The sequence below is a fragment of the Mesocricetus auratus genome, unplaced genomic scaffold (assembly GCF_017639785.1).
Source record: "Mesocricetus auratus isolate SY011 unplaced genomic scaffold, BCM_Maur_2.0 Super-Scaffold_100004, whole genome shotgun sequence".
Lineage (NCBI taxonomy): Eukaryota > Metazoa > Chordata > Mammalia > Rodentia > Cricetidae > Mesocricetus > Mesocricetus auratus.
The window spans coordinates 2,387,576-2,408,126 of NW_024429189.1; the positions used below are offsets into that span (position 1 = coordinate 2,387,576).

Here is a 20,551-nt window from a genome sequence, read left to right on the forward strand (position 1 = left end):
TGACTGCATGAACAAACAAGGGGATGAGGGTGACAGCACCCCGCTGTGCAACCCACCTGTCTGCTGTGGTGAGGGACTTGAGGGTCACGTACCTTTCTGCTGCCCGTGGAACAATGGCAATGGTTAAGAGTCTTCTGTGGCCACACAACTGTGTTTTGCTCCCTATCTCCAGGGGAAGACCCCCAAAGAGCAGGGGCTGGCCCCTCAGGGACTCTTTTCCTGTCCCCCCGCCTCCTGTCTGGACACTTAATGCAGTCAGTGGCTGCAAACTGGCTCTTACTCCTCCCAAGTTGCTGGAGGAAAATGCACACTGTTTTGAAATGAGGGGGTTAAAGATCAAAACAGTGAGTGCCCCTGCAGAGTTTAAATGCCAGGAAAATACGAGCTTGCTTGAAGCCTTGCTGGCTCTGTGATTCTGGCCTTTCAGAGGGTCCCCTTATTTCTAAGTCTCATTCTCTGAATCCACACTGCTGGAAACTTGCTGGCTATAAAAAGCTGCTTCGCCCTAGGAGGAAGTGCAAGGCGCCTCTGGGGTAGTGCAGTAAATGACAGGCACCTGTTGGCAGCCACAGCCTCACAGCAAGCTGTCCCCCAAGCAGCCGCTGCCTTGCACTTGGGTACAGAGTCTAATGAGTGAGATAGAAAAAGGCTTGCTGGCAGTCAGTGTCCACAGACAAAGAGACACAGTTTACTCCTCATGACCGGTGTGCTGCAGGACCACAGGGGCTGTGGCTCTGACAAAGGGACTTGGGCACCGGCCTCTGGACAATATAACAGTGGCCTGCCCTTGCTCCTGAAGCAGACAAGATGTGGGTAAGCTTGCTTTGGCTCAACAAGGCAGTCAGTCCCCTTCTATCCAGAGGGAAAGAATGCAGGGCCTTCCTGCATTCCTAACAGCACCTGAACTATAAACAGCGCCCGAACCAATACAATGGTGCCAGGAAAGGGAGACCTTGGTGCCATCAGAGCAGTGGGGGTAAGGGAGTGGGGGTGGGGCTGCAAACTGCTTGCAGTGGCCAGGGAGTCTCAGCTCAGAAGAGGCTCTACTAATGCAGTCTACTCTGAGGTCCAGCTCTTTGGGAAGTGGGTGCTTCTGCTGGAGACATCCCCTTACTCAGGGCACAGAACCTCCTTGCCACAGTATGCTGTCCTCCTGAAGCATGGGACACTATTGCACTGAGCTGGGTTTTTCTTACTAACCTGTCATTGAATGCATGCTGGCTGGTCTACTGGGCAGGCATAAGCAGGTTGGAGAGGTAGAGAAGAGTCATCTCTATGCTGTCAGCTAGCATTCACTACTAGCAGTATCAATAAACATACCCCACATTAAAGTGGGGGACAGGAAAACAGAAGTGAGACAGACTGGATCCTAAAAAGCAGAGTTTAGAAGGCTGCTAATCAACCCTGTTCTCTGGTGTGGACTCTCAACACTAGCCATACCCTGAGGACTGTGCCAGACAGAACTGGTCTTGCACAGAGTGGCCTCAGCTCTGCCTTCGATGCGGCCGACTGCAGGAAGAGAATGGAAATGGGGTAGAGTATCAGATGCACCTTCTTCATGCCATCAGCCTCTTCTGCAAGCATGGAGCACAGGCTCCTTGATGCTACACCACGCCACACCCATTCGTTCCATGGGACATGATTAGTTGGCACTTTACTGAGAGGATTAAGCTGGATTTTGTAGTACATTATTTCCTCAAATATCCCTTCATCTGACAGTACAGGCAGGCTCCTCTGGCAGGCTCTTACTTGTCCCTGGGAGGAGAGAGACCTCACCATTACCTGTCTTTACTTCTAACAAGAACACGGACACCTGCACAGTGGTAGTCTTTAACCCAGGGCAGGTCAGCACTGGAGGTTAATCACCGAGCTACAACAGAGCAAGGGAGAGAGAACAAAGAAACCCACAGGGTCTGGGCGTGTGGAGGAAGTACTGCTCTACTGGGGTAAACTACCACCACTTGGGATCAGTCCATTCTCACCTCTTCAAACACACCACGCAAAGTACAGAGGAGACTGGCAAGGACCCACAAATCTCCCCAGCTGCCCGGTGTGTCTGTGGGCTCAGACAAAGACTGGCATGTTGTTTCCAGGGAGGGGTAGGTAAAAACATGGTAGGTAGCACAGCCTAAGTCTGTGCTTCAGAAAATTCCCATTTCATACCCTGCTTGAGTCCCTGGTAAGTTTCCTGTATGCATTAAACTCACATGGCACAGAGTACTTTTTAGGAAAGCAGGGCAGGGAGGCCCCACTCGAAGGGAGGGTTCACTACTAAAGACCAGGCCCTGGGCTGCAGGCGGCCAGGCTCCAGGGCTTGAGAAGTCCTGAGGGCCATTGTGGGGCATGGAGAAGAAATTCATTGCTGTGCCACAGAGGGCATGAAGGGATGAGCCAGGTTAAAGGAAAGACAAACACTGGTTTTAATGAGGCTGACTCTTCTGGCAAAACAAGGCCGCAATAATGAGTAGTTTTCTTTCTTCTTTTCATAGTCAACATGGAGGGAAAATTGTCAAGAACAGCACAGAAAATACCAGTGTTTATAGCTGACATGGTGTCTGTGCTGCCCGCAACAGCCATGCGAACACTCTCAGCTTGGCAACTTAGCAAGAGTGCAAAGTCTGCACGGGTCCTAGGTACTGAACATGGTAACCACAGTTCCTTCCATTTGGCTCCGGACCTGGTTTGGGACATTGGGGACACTGGGGTGAAGGAATGCTAGCAGGACCAGAACAATGATGTTCTCCATTAAATAATGTTCTTGTTCTTGAAATATTCTGAGCTTTATATAAGACTGGAAAGGCAGCCCAGGCAGACCCTGTGACCAAGTACCCAACAAATGGAGAAGAGGTGCTTTTGGGCTCAGTTTGAGGGTACAGTTCCACACAGAGGGCAAGGCATGGCAGCAGAGGCGGCCTGGCTGCAGGCGTATACAGCTGGGCCTCCACACCCCTTCCCATGTCCCTAGAACAGAATGGAAGCACAAACCTCAGGGCCTGTCTCCCAGCAGCCTACTTCCTCCTGACCTCCCAAGTCTCACAACTTCCGTAAATAGTGCTACCAGCTGGGGAGTGAGACAGTTCAAACACAACCCTATGGGGGGACAGTTTACATCAAACTATACTAATTAGTGATCTCACGCAAGTCACCATATTGGGGCACACATTTGGTCAGCTCACCTAACTCTACCTCAAATGCCAACTGCTCCCTTAGACCACTGTTGACATCTTCTAAAGCCCTGGTACCCATGATAGTTCATCTGTCAACTGCATTTACAGTTACCATGGAAACATACCAACGTGTATGCTGAGGGTTCTTCCAGAAAGGCTGAACTAGAAATGAAGGGTCCACCCTGGGTGTGGGCGGTGCCATTCCATCTATTGGGTACAGAATAAAAGGAAGGAAGAGTCGAGCTCCAGCATTCGTCCCTCTGCTTTCTAACTCTGTCTTCCTGCTGGACACCGACTGTAGCAGCCTTGGCTCTGGTTTAGGCTCTGCTGGCTTGCCCACGGTAGCCTCCTCGTTGTAGGGCAGCACATTTATTCAGGTGTGACAAGGTCATGAGACCTGAATGCCCCAGTGCGAGAGACTCCCTCACAGGTGCTGTTCAGCCTTAAGGCTCTGCTTAGGGTGGGCTGTGATCAATCAGGGTGAGGAGAGGGCCCACCATGCTCTTTGCTGACTGCATCCTGGGCAGGGGGCTCCCTTGCAGAGGTGACATGTTGGTGAACTAAACAGAGAAGGCTGCCGAACATGCGAAGGCACCAAACTCCAAGGAACTGTTCACTTTAAAATGGCTAATTTTATATTATACAAATTCCACATTAAGAAGAAGAAGAAAAAAGGAGGCCTATGCACCCTGGTACACCTTGGGCACAACTTACTCCTGGAAAGAACTCATGGGCCAAGTGTCCCAGCTCTGAGTGGTTCCTGAGCCATTTCTTACCAGAGAACAGTATCCAAATTCTGTTTCCATCCCTGGGATACTTGCCTACCGGGCTCTTTGTTTAAGAGAACTCCCCCTGACCACTCCAGTCTGCAGGCCGCCCCTCCCCTGGTCCCAGTGTTATTCCCCTGCATGCTGGACCTAGCACAGTGACTGGAGAGACCACTGCTGTCCCTGTCAAGGGAACTAAGGAAATGATAGCTGCTGGACCAGTGCAGAGCACAGGAGGCAGGGCTGCTGCCTGTGGGGGCTGGCCTGAGTGCGTTAGGGGTATGCAGTGAGTTCCCACACACCATGGGGCCAGGCCAGGAGCTTTACCCTCCTGGAGCTGAATTTTCTTAGTATTTCTCAGTTAAACTTTTAAAGATTTAGTCCAATTTTTCTGTGTATGGGCATTTTGCCTGCATGTGTATCTGTGCACACTGTGGGTACAGTGCTCTCTGCCCTCAGAGGCCAGGAGGGGGCGCCCGATACCTGGAACTGGAAGGACACAGTTGTAAGCTGCGATATGGGTCCGGGACTCAAACCCCGGTCCTCTGCAAGAGCAGCAAGCACTCTTAACTGCTGAGCCACCTCTCCAGCAGCACTCCCACCTTTCTTAACAGTTCTTCATAGTTTTAGGAAAAAGCCAAACAAGCAGTCGTGAGGGCAGGTGGTTGGCAGGAGTGCAGTAGGTTGGGTTCCATGCTGCCTGCTTCCAGGCACTCGGGCAGACCGCAGGCTCTGAGAAACTGCATTTCAAAACTGGGTGGAACTTGGAACCATCTGAAAGTTCCTGCCTTGATACAGTTCACACTACACACAGTACGTCACCCCTGTGAGTGAGTGTACAGCTCTCTGGGCTCTGACAGCACAGCCACCATTGCCACCTCAGTAATAAAGTGTGGCCTCTACCCCAACATGTCCTCTGGTATGTATCCTGAGGCTAGTCTCCTGCTCCACCCACAGGCAAGGACCAACCTGATTTTCGTCCCCAACCCAACTACTTCCCCATGCCCTATACATGGAGCCACACAGGTTTCCCACCGTGTAGCCCAGGCAGTAGCCTGTGAGGAGAGGATGACCTTGACTCCTGACCCTCCTGCTTTTGCCTCCCAGCTCCTGCTGGGGCTACAGGGCTGTGCCACCACATCACCCGGGGCTTTGTGCCTTCTAGGCAAGCATCTACAGGGCTGTGCCACAGACCCAACCTTTCATTTTCCCCTCACTTCTAAAAAAAGCCCCTGAGTTAAGAAAGTTTATACCTAAAAGCATTCATGGTTTCCCATGCCTCCTGAGTAAGATACAGAGAAAAACTCACCTTCTGAAACACTTGATAGTTGGATTTGGACCATATGTCAAGCTGCCGGGGGAGAGAAAAAAATCAGCATCAGTTTTAGTCAACCCAAGAAAACAAAACAGCGACAGAGTGGGACCCAAGTGGCACAGGCCTTCGACAACCTGCCTAAGTCTCTTCTTCACCAACCTCCAGGTGACTTAAGAAATGAAATAAGGACATGGGTTACCAAGCGTAGCCATGGCCGAGCTTCCCGCTTCTTCCCAAGGTCTGGCGTCCCTAGAGGTTCCAGTCATCCCATGCTCTTTGTCTGTGTCACCCTCCCCACGAGCTTGCGTAGCTCCTCTCGGACGGCCTTCAGAGCTCAATGTCACTGTAGTCAGGAAGGCGTCCCCCAGGTACCTATCAAGAGTTAGAGGTTTTCTAACACTAGGACTGCCTGAAGTGCTGCGACTTCTTTGTTCCTGACTTGGCCCATACAGAGTGTGAGCTCAGTGGCAGAGGCGTGGGGCCTGGTACATCATGGGCATCGGGAGGCCACTGCTGAGTGACTGAGAACCAGCAGCGTGCAGCTGAGGACGGACTCCACGCCAGACCCTCCATACACGCTTTCGTTCAATCTCCAGAATGGGCTTGGCTTTCCAGATGAGGAGGGAGTTCAGAGCCATCTCCTGCCAAGGTCAACCAGAGAGGCCTCTTACAGATGGTAGGATGACATCATCTGGCCACTCAAACCTGCTGGCACTGGCATCCCGAGAGGGTTGATGTTTTAAGATTTGTTCTTCTCTCATACATTACATCCCTAATGCCCTTTCCCCTCCCTTCACTCCTCCCAGTTCCCTACCCCTACTTCCCCTTCTCCTGTTTCCCTTCAGAAAAGAGCAGGCCTCCCGGAGATAGCAACCAAACAGGCACAAACCCACATATCAAGGCTGGATGAGACAACCCAGTAGGAGGAAAAGGGCCCCGAGAGCAGACAAGAGTCAGAGACACCCTCACTACCTTATGAATCCCTTGTCTCCCCTCTGGAGTGGCTGTGGTTGGAGGGCTAGAGCTTGCGTGTGAGCCAGCAACTTGTGTTTTTTTTTTCAGCACCCCCTGACCTAAGGAGACTCCACTGCACAAACAAGGAAGCACCAGGGCCCGGATGCGATGTGGGCAGAGTTCATGGAAACCAGTCCAGTCCCCCATACATTGGGGTCTCAGTGGCTTATTCTAGTGGAAATCATTTTGGTTTTTCCCAGCTTGCACGGTAAGTCATGCCATCTCACTGTTTCAAGACTTCAGAACAAATGATGAATGGTAAACCCAGAACTACCCCAAGAAAGAGACTGCAGGAGCTGGGCTGCCACTCACAGATAATGTCAAGTGAGGAAGCCTCTGTGTGTCCCAGAGGTGCTAGACAGGTGACTTTAATATAATGAGGTCAGGAGCTGAGCAAATCGAAATGCCCAGTGAATGGTCTCCTGGACCTGCCTCTGGGGTTGGCTGGTGGTCAAGGTGGAAGTCTGAGCCAGGGCAGCTCAGGCCTGTGGGCTTTTGCACTGAGTTGCAGGATCAGGGCACACAAGAAGGGGCATGTGGGACACGCCTCTGAGCCACAGGAAGTGAGTGCCGCACTTGACCTGGCCACTTCAGAGTCCTTTCTGTTCTGAGGAAACACAAGGCAGCTTTCGAAGAGTCCTTGGAAATTAGAAGTTGAGTTGCTCCCAGGCAGACACTCCTTCTCCCAGCTCCTTCCCATTTGTGACTGGTTTCTTGTTAAGTCTCAGGTGTTGAAGGGTAGAGTGGGTGTGAGGGCTACTTGCAGGGTGGCTGGACTCTGCCAAGGGAAAGTGGGGGTGGGAGGGGAGCCCAGTTCCAGAGTTGGTAGACAACCCGGATCTCTGGTGACACATTCATGTATGTACCCCATCACCCACATCAAATTCCTCTTGGTTCTCCATAACTCCCTAAACAGCACATCCCCAATACCAAATGTACCTCCTGCCCCAGAGAGGCAACACCGAATTCCAGTCTCTGTCCCCTTTAAACCAACAGATGGAAAGAAGAATTTGAAACATCTCCAGGCATTAGAGACTGACAGTGTATAGGCGCAGAGTGACAAAATGACTCAGAAGCCTCAGATACAAAGGGCACCCGCTGCTAAGCCTGATGACCTGAGTTCAGTCCTCAGCACCCTCTGCATGAACATTCTCATGTATATAACTAAATAAGTGCAAAAGAATACAGTTAGTTCTCCACATTGTCTGCTGTGTTGGGTGCTAGCCCTATGTGGAAGAAGTCAGGTCGGGTGACTTCAGTGCAGTGGTTCAGCCCAGGGTTTAACAAATGCAGCATTTAAAGACTGCCCAGGGAACACAGGGCGAGTGAGAATGACTTTTCATCTTAGTTCTACCAAAACCACAGTGCCAGAGACTTTGAACTGATGTTTTAGGAAGAGCAGTACTGGTGCTGGAACTTGGAAGAAACTTCTCTGTCCTCTAGCTTCCAGTTCTCACTGCTGATGCCTCCTACCCATTCCCACCACACAACAGAGATGGAAGCTGCACACATTCAAAGCTGCAGACTTTACTTAAACAATTATCTTAGGAGACCTTCAGGATCTAAAACATCTTTAAATAAAAAAACCACCAAGAGAAAAGATCAGAGGCTTAATTAAGAGATGGACCCTGTAGCCTTATTGTGGGAAACAAGCCTCGCCTATTCACTGTGCCTCCTTTTTGAAAGGTTTAAATATGCCATTCAGAATGCCAGAGGATGATTCTACCATCTGGGACAGCAAGGTCTTGGACAATACAGTCCATTTACCTGGTGCACATGGCTGAGAAAGGGACCTGGTAACAATGGGCTCTCCTTTTGCTGGGAACCTGCGGCAGGCAGGTGGCTTATACTTATCTTCCGCTAGGTTTATGCTGGAGAAAGCCATTTAAATGAGCGTTCTGGAGTCGATGCCCTGTCTCTCCTTAAGGCCAGGGAGAGCTCAGAAATTCATTTCAGGAAGCCAAGGCTGAGCTCCGTGAATATTTATTAGCTCTTGCTTATTTGCTGCAAAGGCAGGCATTGTTAACAATTTTTTTTTTTTGCTGGTTGCAATATTAAAAAAGGGAACATTATGGAAGCTGCAAACCTTCAGCTCGGTGAACAAGACATTATACTGAACTGGGGTGTCGGGAAGAGAGTGAACCGTCCCCTGAACACTGGGCAATGTTTGAAGGATTTGAAAGAGCCAAGTCAGCCTCGTGGAGCCTGGTGGATGAAGCTGCAGTCCCAGAGGCAGCCAAGGGACCTGGCGTTGCAGTGTGTTGAGTGGGAGTGGGGTCTATTTCCAGGGGACTGAAATGCCACCCTGAAGATGAGTGAGTACTCATGTTTGTTCTCAGGATAAACACTAAGATGTTACAAACCTCTAGACCTAAGGCAAGGTCACTGTGTCCTTGCTGATCTTGTATCTGCACTGCAGTTTGCAGGGCCCCCTCTTAGTACTGACACACAGAAATTGTTTCCTATTCACAGATGAGGAAACTGAGGCTCAGAGACCATCATGGCTAAGTAGTGGAAAATTTGAGAGCAGGCCCATGTCCAGAGGCCCGGGCTTGCCCTGGGAGGAGACTGCCTCTCAGCTTGACTTCAGATGGGATGTTACTCGCGGGCCCCCTACAGTGTCACTGACCCACCTCTCCTGAGGTGCTCCTGCAGAGTCCAATAATCTCACAGATCCATGCCAGGCATGCTGCCGTGCCAATCACTGCCGCTAACATTCATTTAGCAGTATGTGAAAGCGCTGGCAGCTTATCAGAAAGTTATCAATTCTTTATTTCATTTCAAAAGGCGGCACACACAGAGAATTTTAAATGATGTAAAACGGACACTTCCAAATGAAGTCCCTAAGCCGCAGTGGGGCCTCAACCTCTAAAGAAACCCTTTAAAGGGAGGCCTGTCTTGCAAGGCCAACCGGTGACAGACGTGTCAGTCTGGGTGAAGGAAACAACTGGGCACCACAGAAGGATTTTTCTGCAGCCGCTCAAGTTTTCAGAGCCATGGAAACTTCTGTGTGGTCATCTTCTTCAGTCTGCCCATCCTCCCAGAGGAAGAGAGGAAACGAGACTCACCAGGAATGCAATGCTACGTCTCTATTATTCTTCAACTTTTCACTTTCAATCAGGACATGCATTTGTTACTAAAAAAATTGCTGAAAGCACAACTTCAGGGCACCCTCTGCAAAGGAGCCCAGCCGGAGTCATCCCCCTTCCCAGCTCTCACCCTTCTCCCCAGAAGTAACAAGAGGCCATTTTTCTGAAGGTCGTCTGAACAATTTCAAAGGCTATAACAAATCAAAATGTTCCCTGCATCTAATATCAAACGGGGCTGATGCCAACACTTATTAGAGAAATCAGATTCAAGCTTCCCCCAGCCCCCTCGACCCAAACACACACACACATCCAACTTTGAAGTGGGAAGAATGCAGGATCAGAAATTACCCTGGAGACAGCTCTGGCTGTCTTTGAAGGCTCCCTTTGATACCGCCATTTCTTCTCCTCTCTTACGCTCCGAGGCTAAAAGCTGCCTTTTTATTGATATGGGGTAATTAATGAAGCTATAGCATTAACATAACCTAAATCCCCTAATAAGATAAATTCAACTGAGACACTTCTGTTTTTTCCATCCCTCAAGTCTGACTGATATAAAATCAGGACAATGGACAGGTGTTCCACACCCTGCCTGTTAGCATGCTGAGTCACGGCCCTCACTCCCTGATTACAGCCAATGGTGGCTGGTAAGTCGGAACAGCAGTTTTATTCTTAGAGGAAGGAGCCTACCAGTGCCCGATATCAAAAATATGCATCACAGGTAAAGAGACGGCATCAGGGAGTGGCTGCAAAGCAAAGCCCAAGGTGACAGTGACTGGGATGGGTGCTAACGGGAAAAACTGGCTGGGCGTGGCAGCTGTGTGGGAAGGAATGCCTGGCCACAACCATAACATTAAAGACAATGTGCTGGACAACCACACAGGCAGGCCGGAGGTTACGGCCACGGGAGGCTCTCTGAGCCCATCCAGTGCACCCCAGGGTGGGCTCCACAGGATGACAGCAAGACAAGCCCGGAACCTGGATCCCGGTTCAGCAAACGCACGGTTGTATCTTCTACACAGTGAAGCTGCAAGGGACACTGTGTCCTTGCAGACCAGGCCTGAAGTCCAATGGTGTTGCCCAGATCTTACATTCTGTTGGGGAGTGTGACACAAATGTGTGCACACTAGGCTCAACACTCGGAACTGACACTTGCAGTGTCATAGTCTTTTGTAAAATGCTTGCTGAAACGGGACTAGCCAGTGAGGAGCAGCGGCAGGGGGCAGGTCAGCCGAGAGCTCCTCTACCAACAGGACTGGCCCTGCAGTCTCGCTTGGTCTTATTGAGGTCCCTACCTGCTACATGGGCCCATGTACATAGGTGTGAAAAGGGACAAAAGGTTCCTGTCTCAGCATGCTCTGAGGCCAGCCATCCTCAAACCCAGATTCCCTCAAAATGCCCACTTTCTGCTGTACAGTAGAAAAACAGCAAACTTTCATGAGGAGGGTGTATATGTGGGCTCATATGTAACCCTTTAGTCGGATCATTTATGGTTCCAAAGCCCACTGTTTCTTGATTCTTAATTTTCTATTTCAGCTAAGCGTTTTCACCTCAGACAGGCTACCCCAGCAGCCTCTCCCCCATACACAGGAGTGCTTCCAGGCTGTTCCAGGCACTAGGGTCTATCCTTAGCACAGTCACAGGACTGGGCCACATAAGCAATCCCACCCTTGGCTCCATTTCCCTCTCTGTAACAAGAGTCCGACAGTAGTGTCTAAGGCGAAGCAAGGTCAGGACAGGCTGAGAGCTGCACGTGCAAGACTCACACCCGCTAGGCCAGCCATGGCAGTAGATGGGGGCTGGCGGGGGAGGGGAGAGGGGCAAGGAGAGGGAGGGCCTGAGGGACGGGGAAGGGGTATGCCCTGGGAGAAATATGTGAGGTGGACTAGGAGAGCAAGCGCCCAGGGAACCGCAGAGTGAGCAAATGTGTGTAATAGCATGGTTGTTCTAAGGGCTGGGAGTGGACTGTATACATGCAGAGGATGGCAGCAGAACTTGCAAAGGTGTCTGGATCCTGTTCCGTAAGCCAGATCTCAGAAGCATGTTGTACAAGCTGCTGATATAACATGCTCTGAGAGCAAAGTTGGGACCACAAAAGAACTTGATGCCCTTGTGAGGAAAATATGCACCTCTTAGACATTCATAAGGCACATGCATAAGCCGAAGGCTCTAAGAGTGTCTAAAGACACTTAATTTCCTGCCTGGGGTAGAGGGAGGGATGGCTCAGAGGTGGAGGAACACTTAACCTAACTGTGAGAGGCCCTAGGCTCTATCCTTGGAACACAAAATAAAGATAGAGGAGGACCTAGGGTTTCTTAAACTTGGGCACATGGGCTACCCTGTACTAACACCTATTAATTAATGCCTACCTCCTACCCTGGGAAGGCTGCTCCAAGTAATCTGGGATGGTGGGAAGCAAGAGAGCCCTATACATGCTGGGTGCGCACGGGGAGGCTGACCTGTAGGCTGAGGGCAGAGCAGACTGTGGCAGGGAAGGAAGGCTGGAGCCTGGATGTGAGTTCGTAAGAGCAGGAATCAGCTCAGCAACAGAGATGGAGGAGGCAAGGGGGAAGGTGTGGACCTAAGAGGGGTGACAGCCAGCACCTGCTGACAGCCCAGCCCTCAGGGATGGCAGGCAGGAAGGTTTAGGCGGTTGGAATGGCTAACCAAGACAAGGGACAGGGTGCCAAGTTAAGGAGATGAAGAGTTGAGGCCCCCCCAGGAAGAGTGATCCCTGTGAGGGTCACATGGCTAAGAAAGGCTAAGGGGCGTGGGCAGAGGGGAGGGAACCTTGAGTTAGCAGGAGTCACGGAAGAGATGGGCAAGGACAAAGTGTGGCTGAACCTGCTGCAGCAGGCCACCAGGGAGGGCTTCAAGAGAGACACTGTAGAGACCACATCCCAATTTCCTGTTTTGAGTGCAGCATAAAGTAGCAACCATTACTTTCTGAGTGTTCCCCAGGGGCAGAGTGCGGGTGTCCCTGTTTGTGGCTGTGGACAGTTAGGGTTTGGTCAGCAAAATATCACAGGCAGCTTGCCAGCAGCATGCACGGCTGGCAGACTCTCCGTTCCTGGTCTGAATTTGGAGGGTGGCTCATTTGTATCCTGACTTGGTAACTTTGCAAGCATGGTGCTAGTTACAGCTTTGTTCTCAATCTCTAATCCATGAGGAAGGGAGCAACAGCAGTTTCATATAGGCGTGATTATAGCATCTTCCAACCGAGCTGGAAAAGACCCAAGAGAAATGACCTTCTACATGCCCACCATTGGCCAGTCTTCCTGGGAGGTGTGCACGCATCCTGTCTGGCTTTTGCAGTAGACCAGCAATCAGGAACCCCAGCTCCCTCCACCTAGGCAGAATTCAGAATCCCATCTGGACCACGCCCTCCGGACAGTCACCCTCACTCTTCACTCATGCTCCAAGGACAGTTTGATTTTTCCAGAAAGAAAAAGGAAATCTCCCCACAAATGACTTGAAACCAATCAGGAGACCTATATAAAACAGGCAGAGAAGTTGGAAGAACAATCACTTCTCTGGTAGCCGTGGTCTGTGGGACGTAGGGACACTGGGTACTTTCCTCAGATGTAAATCTGAGCGCAGCACCAGCACACCTGTCACATGCTAAGCCACATCCACCACCTGCTTCTCACGAATTGTTCATTCTCATTATAATGTGGCTACTGAATGGCAACAGCTATTACCAAACACATTTAAATGTTAACATTTAAGATGCGGAAAGGGAGAGGTCCCAGGGGAGGGAGAGGATCTCAGGTTGGATAGTGACAGGGGAACCTGGGTGGGTGTGTGGGGCAGGTGCTCATCACGCTTGGGAGCAGACACAAATGAAGGCTGTCAGCTCTCATTAGTGTCCTCCACTGCTTCCCACAGAGCCAGATGGACAGAGCGAGCTCAAGAAAGTACAGGTCCACAGAGTGAATGCTTTAGGAAAGCCATCACCTGGGGAAGCGCCTGCCTTCTCATGGAGGCCTTCAGCGTGCTTGGCTGTGGAGAGTAAGCTTCTGTGAGAAGATGCTGCAGGATGAGCATCTTCCTGCTGAGGGATTCAGTGTGCAGCAGAGATGGGGCTTCCCCAGGGCCACTTGCGAGTGTCAAGGAAAGAGTGTCATTGGGTTGTGTCAAACTAACTTGAATCTTTCTCATGGCTCTAGGAAAAGCAGAATGCTGAACCTTGGGCTATTGATGTGCCGTTTGACTTGGGGGAAAAAATCTATTTCCTTAGAAGACATGTCTAATGAGGCAACTGGGGTCTAAGGTGATCAATTAGAAATTCAAGTGAGGCCATCGGGCTTGGAGTGAGCAGCAGAGGCTTGAAATAGCAAGTGGAGAGAATGAAATAGTTTTTGTCAAGGGTTCGTCTTCATGCTGACTAGTCTGTTTGTGGATTGCTTCTTTGCTGACTGGCTGGTCTGTAATACACTCACCTGAAACTCCATTCTGGAACAGAGATCCCCTGCCCACGACTCCAGGGTGCTCACCTTACCATCCTCTGTGTAGACGTTCTCATTGTAACCCTTCACAATTGTGCGGTCGATGAACAGGCTCCTCATGACAACGATCACTTTCAAAACCTTTCCCAAGGTCACCTGTCAAAGAGTACATGCATGTGAAGGCTCACATTCAACATGCAAACCACACAGAGCTGGGCCAGATAGTGGAGGCAGAAACCATCATTTATCTGTCCTACTTCTGAGCGAGGCAGCAGAGAGCATGGAGGCAGGGCTCAGTGTTTAACCTTAATGTACTTGACAGACCCAGCTATGGCAAGCTCTTCTGTAGTATCTGTGGTGATAGCTTAGCTCTCTCCATCAGCACCACAGAGTTTCCTTCTCATCTCTTAACATTTGCTAGACTGAGCACCGCCTGTACCACTTTGCAAGGCCAGGGTCCTCTGACTCTCGTGTGACGAGCTTGTTGAATACACTGGTGCTGGTCTGTGTCATGGCCATGTTTACACATGGGGAATACATGGGATACAGTGCAGAGAGCAGCAACAGGCATCCAGCACCCCTTGGTGGAGCTGCCCATTAACAGCTGGTGAAACATGAAGAGATGACGTCTAAGTGAACCCGAAGGGAAAGAAAAGTGGCTATGTGTTATCCAGGAGGGAACATGGTCCTGACAAGCAAGTGTTTTACTCTCTCAGAACCTAAGCAATACCATGGATTAAGACAATACCTAAAAAGCTGAGAGTAGTGGAACACATCTTTAATCCCAGCACTCAGGAGGCAGAGGCAGGTGGAACTGTGTGAGTTGGAGGTCAGCCTGGTCTACAGAATGAGTTCTAGGACAGCCAGAGCTATATAGTGATACTCTGTCTCAACCCGACACCCCCCCCCAACACACACACACACACACACACACACACACACACACACACACACACACACACACACACAAGAAAACACTTAAAAAAGAAAAGGCTCTCACAACACCAGGGAAGCATCAGGCTCTCCATAGTAATAGAAATAACACTGTCTGTCCTCAGGGACTCAGGCAATGCCTGCTTTGTTCCCAGGTGAGATCTTGGAGGCAGGTCTGGATGTTCTGTTTAAACTAGAGATCTCAGATTTGCTGGTCTAAGAGAGTCTAGGCCACACAGCAAGCCTGTTCTTCTAGGACAACTTGTTGCCAGTGTCTAGAGACTACTTGCAAGCATCCCTTTCTTGTTCCTTGTTCCCTGAAGCTTTCTGCCTGTCTCTGAAGACTACCTTCCCATTTTCTTAAGCAGTTCCTGGTGCTGGTGAGCATTCTGACACCTAGCTCCCTTTACCGGGGCTGGGATGATGTTTCCTTCCATTGTGTGTGCCTTACCTGTACAGAACATAAGCACAGTAAGAAAGAGCTAAAATATACTTGTTTACATTTAAGGATGTTAGCTTCCAAACACATCTTACTGAGTGCTTTTAAATAGGTGACTTTCTGTGAGTATCCAAGAATCACTACTTAAGGATGCCACTGCACTACAAGGAAGGATCAGCAGGGGCCTCCTAGAATGGAAGGAGGGCAGGGCAGAGCCCAGGCTACAGGGGAGACAGACTTAAAAACAGAGGGCCAGCTTAGAAGCTTTGGTAACTGAGAGCCAACTCTAAAAACATCTGAAACTAGATGGTTTTAATTAGCTGAAAATTGTCTCAGATATTTAAGTTTCTGGAGATAGATCTTGAAATGCACATTAAGGGCATCAGAAGGAAGACGATGGCTCCTCAGTCTTTCTACCAAAAGAAGATCACCACACATGGTTTTGGGACACTTCTTTTTAAATACTTTTATTAGTCAATACATGCTTCTCAAACTCCTGACGTGTACAAATATATGGAACTGCAAACCAGATTCTGACATACATGTGCTTAAGGTTTCCCTAGTACAAACACATCTGCAGCAGGCATTTCTGGCACAGGACTGCATGTGGCATCAATGTTATCATTTTCAATTACATTTTATTTACTTACTGTGTGTGTCTGTGTGTGGGGGTGCATGTGTGCCACAGTGTGTGTGTACAGGTCAGAGGGTAACTTGTGGGTGTCCCTTCCAGCATGTGAGTTCCAGGGGCTGAACTCAGCTTGCTAGGTTTGGAGGCGAGCACCTTTACCTGTTAAACCCTCTCGTCATCCTAAGGGGTATTTTCTATTTTAGGATGGATTCACAGAATTCTAATTACTGGGGCAAATACTACAGTCTGCCAAGCTACCCACACACCTGTTTTACTCTTCGCTCCATTCTTGTCAGTAAAGGGAGCTATTAAATTGAAAACAATAGGGCTGGAGAGATGGTTCAGAGGTTAAGAGCGCTGACTGCTCTTCCAGAGGACCTGGGTTCAACTCCCAGCACCCACATGGCAGCTCACAGATGTCTATAATGCCAATTTTAGGAGACCAGAACCCTCCCAGGGCAATTCACTACTGCAATATAAAAATTAAAAATAAAAAAAAAACACTTAAATCGAAAGCAACAAACAAACCTGACTCCACTCTCATCCAGCAATAGCAGTTTAGGGTACTTTAGGGGTGGGAGGATTGTGATGTGTGACAAGGATTTACTCGGTAGCACGGGCTGGCTCAATCCTCCTGCTTTTGCCTCCCGAGTGCTTGGATGACAGGTGTCAGCCACCATGCCTGACTTCGAAGTTTGGATTTTTTTTTAGATTAATTTGTACTTTAAGAAATACATGCATGTGTGTGGCGTTGTGAGTGGGTCAGTCTGTGCACATTTGCTCTGGTGCTCTCAGAGGCCCAAGGAGCCAGACGCTCTGGAGCTGGAGTTACCAGCAGTTTGTGCTGTCCAACATGGGTGCTGAGAACCAGAGTTCAGGTTCTTCTCAAAAGGCATTCTCAACAGCTGAGCCATCTCTCCAGCCTCAGCCCCCAACTTGGTTGAAAAAACACATGTAGTACACATATAGGGTGTGATGGTGCAGGGCTTTAATCCCCACACTCAAGGCTGAAGCAGGTGGATCTCTGTGTGTTCAATGTCAGCCTGGTTTAGAGAGTTCCAAGTTAGGCAAGGCTACCTGGTGAGACTGTCTAAAAATAAACTAAGTCAACACCAAAAAACTCCCTATGGACCCAACTCCTGGCCACCTAGTGTCACCTCTACCTTTCCCCTCCCTGTACTACTGTGAACCAAGAAACGAAACAGCATCAGATCTCTGTAAATACTTTAGTTTGCATCTTTAAAAGATAAGGGCTCTGCAAACAAAAAAGCTGAACTGCGACAGATCTCATGTCTAGAGAACAGCAAACATCTAGTGTATTAGTTATCAGATTTCCAACAGTACCCTAAACACTACTTGGAAACGAATGAGAACTTGTTCACACCAGGATCCAGCTGTGGGCCAAGTGACAGCTGATACACTCCATCAGCCCGAGCCGGGCCGCTCTTGCTCTGCTGGGTGAAGGAAGAGTTGGAAGAAGTTACTGCCCGCAGACTCAGGTCTGCACTCACGGACACTTCCCCAGGGAGCACGGACACTTCCCCAGGGAGCACGGATACATCTCGCCCTGCACTTTCTACAGACGGCCAGGAGAGAGGCTGGGGTGGGCTTTTGGCAAGAGCCCACTGTACTCATGTGAGGGCTGCCTGGTGCTGGGCAGACTTGCACTAGTTTACTATCTTTCCATCCCCATTAGGCTCTATGAAGTCTGTCAGAGAGGACTCTGGAGTTGAGGCCTTTGAATTTCAGCTTGCTCTTGGTATCCAAACTGAGTTGGGTCTTGATTCTGCTGCTGGGCAGCTTGGACTCCTTGTACCTCTGAATGAAGTACTTCTGTTGAGACAAGGCTGCCTGTGTTGCAGGACTGGGAGGAGCTCAGCAGACGATGCCAGAGGCCAGTGTGGAGGAAGGGCTCAGTAGCAGCTCTGGCTCCTCAGCCTGAACATGTGTTTGGAGTTTGTCGAGGTGTGATGGTTTGAGGCCAGTTAGCAGCAAAGATGGAACCAGAACTACTACCCAGGTCAGTAAACCACCCCGTGGGGCTCATCCTCCCCTCTGCTGCCACACTTAAGGCTGTAGGGAAGCTGTGGACTGTGGTGCTAAACCCCCAGGATGAATAAAATGGTGGGTCTCATGACAGAACATACCCGCCAGCCTGCAAGGCAGGGAAGATTAAAGCTGCCACAAGGCTGATCAACCAGATCTCACTGACTACAGTGATGGCCATTTGCTGTGCAGAACAGGTCAAGAGCCTGTACTTTTGCATGGGCTTCCATCCCACAGGCGCCATGGACAGGAAGTATGACATAGGACAAGTCAGTCTCTCGTGTGCTTGTCTGCTTAGAAGAGGAATGAAACGGGGAGGGGCTGGCTGGGTTAAAAAAAAAAAGAAGATGCAGGTCCTAATGCTCATTGTAGAGTGAGGCCGACCACAAAGTATCCTTCCAAGTGTGACGCGGTAGAGTGGACAACACCAGCCATCGGTATGGAGCTGGGTGCACATTCTACAATGTGCTTTCTAGCCCCGGAGTCACTCCAGTGAGCCAGATGCTCCCAAATGTGGAGTGTGCAAGTTTCTAGCATATCTGGATGCACCAGACTGCAGTGACCTTGGGCTTTTGACGGACGGATACAATACATTGCAGATGGGCCATGGACATCTTTCTATATCCAGCCAAGGCTGTCATAGTCAGAAGCAAGATGCTCACTGACAGGGGGTATGGGTTGGTTTTTGGCAATGGCTATGGGGTGTCATGGATAAAAGCTAATGCCATCTGGTAATGAAGCATGCTTGCTGTTGCCAAGGTAACACTTTTCTATACTGAACAACACAGCTCCTGAGAGCTCACTCACCACTTTGTGGCAGTTGGTCCAGTGAGTGTAAGTGGCACACTTGTAAAGACAGTCAAGGAAGCAACGATTCCTGAGCAGGGACACCATAGGGCACTTGGAAAGGAACCAGGCAGCCTCCCCATCCCAGGAACAGTGTCAGGAAGTGCTGGCACTGCCAGTCTCTGGTGGGTCAGCTGTGTTCTGGGTGGATGGTGGTCACCAGCAGTTATCTGTCAAGCTGCACTCTCCTGAGAGGATCCTAGCTCACTGTTGTCAGGAATGTCACAGACAGGAGAGGAGGAAAGCCAAGAAGGGAAGAAATGCTTGGTTCAGCTCTGTCACTGACAGAAACTTCAGACTTGGTGGCTGAAGTGTTATCCTGCTGGTGACTATCTCTTGGCAGCAAAGATCGCCACTCACTCACTCCTGCTGCCTGTGCAGAGCCAAAGCAGTCTGAGACGAGCAACATCTATGTGTAGGATTTGGGGAGGCATGCTGACCACATGCTGGGGAACCCAGGTCAGGTGGCCCCCGACCCAGCACAGTGCATGTGTGCTGAAGGTAAAGGGGACATCACAGGGTCTGCTATTCCGACAGCTGGCTGTATTTCTGAGCCTTGCATTAGGGAGAGGATGCTTATTTTTAAAAAGCCAACCATTCCTATAAAGTCACCCGTGAATGCTTTTCCATACAAATAAGGCCGGAGCCTTAAGGGGCCACTGTAATGGAAGAGATGCTTTGTGGTGTAGAGGCAGAAAGGCAGGCACACACACACTCACCTCTAGGGGGCTTAGGAGTTATTTTTTTCTTCACTACGATCCCAAAGAACTTCCTCTGCCCTAATTCTAAAGGATTAGAATGAAGCAGAGGATCCTGACAGGAGTTTATTTATCACGTGAGATGTGCCCCGCTGGCTCCAGACACTGGAGTAACTGCAGAGCTCCTATCCCCCACCTTTATTGACACTGCTTATTTCCTTAAAGATTTAAGTTTTATTTATGTGTATATGTGTCTGTGTATAAGCCACCTATGCGTGGATGCCCATGAAGGCCAGAAGAGGGCATCTTTTCCCCTGGGGCTGGAATTACAGGAGGTTGTGAGCTGCCTGATGTGGGTGCTGAGCCAAACTTGGGTCAACAGCTCTTAACTACCGAGTCACCTCTCCAAACCCCACCCTGATGATAAAAGTGGCATGCACTGCACAGGACTAGGGGACACCAGTGCTACTCAGTGCAGCGCTCAGTGTACTTGCGGAGCTCTGGGGGAGGACAGGGTGGTGCTGTATCACAGAGCCATCTGACACAATCAGAAAGGCTCAGGGGCAGAGGCAACTGTGCTTGGGGTAGTCCCCAAGGCCACTCCCTCAAGGAAGGTCCTTAGGTGTGGAATGGGAAGCACAAGGGCACCCAGGCTTTGCACAGCTTCTTGGGACCCTATCTTTGAATAACACACTAACCTCTTTCCCTAAGGATGGGGCATGCTTGCATGGCTGCAGTGCACGCCTCTAAGAACCCGGGAGGCAGCCCAGGCAGCTGTCTTATTTCCATTTTTAACAGAAGAAAGCTGGAGATTTGAGTCCAAGGTCGCTGTTTTTCTGTGCAAGGCCAGGAGCTACCTCTTGCTGTTTCCCCATATCTTGCCTGGCCCATGAATCCAAATGGCAGCACCACTGACCACAGAGACAGGAGTCATCTGACCCTCCAGCCTCCCAGAAATCTTCTCTGGTACTGTGCTAAGTAGCTCTAAACCCCATTCCCTAGGACTCCGGCTTCCTTCACCTATGGCTTTGTGCAGACTTCCAACCCTGTGATAAGATGCTAATAATGTACCTGCTTCGTCTAATTTTAGTGCATTTTAAAAAGCCAGCCTTCTGGATTCCACACAGCTGCTGGGTATGTGCAGCCCTGCTAGAGTCATGC

The 20,551-nt window shown here is 50.0% G+C and overlaps 1 protein-coding gene across 4 annotated transcripts in view; it reads right to left on the reverse strand.

The window, feature by feature from the left end:
- Nucleotides 1-20,551, reverse strand: part of Med27 (mediator complex subunit 27) — a 173,251-nt gene that overhangs the window by 10,777 nt on the left and 141,923 nt on the right. For all 4 annotated transcript variants that reach the window (XM_040745110.1, XM_040745112.1, XM_040745113.1 and 1 more), the window contains 2 exons: nucleotides 13,846-13,953; nucleotides 5,244-5,285 (listed from right to left, as the gene is read on the reverse strand). In XM_040745110.1, coding sequence (XP_040601044.1) covers nucleotides 5,244-5,285; nucleotides 13,846-13,953 — 150 coding nt within the window. The remainder of the gene's footprint in view (nucleotides 1-5,243; nucleotides 5,286-13,845; nucleotides 13,954-20,551) is intronic.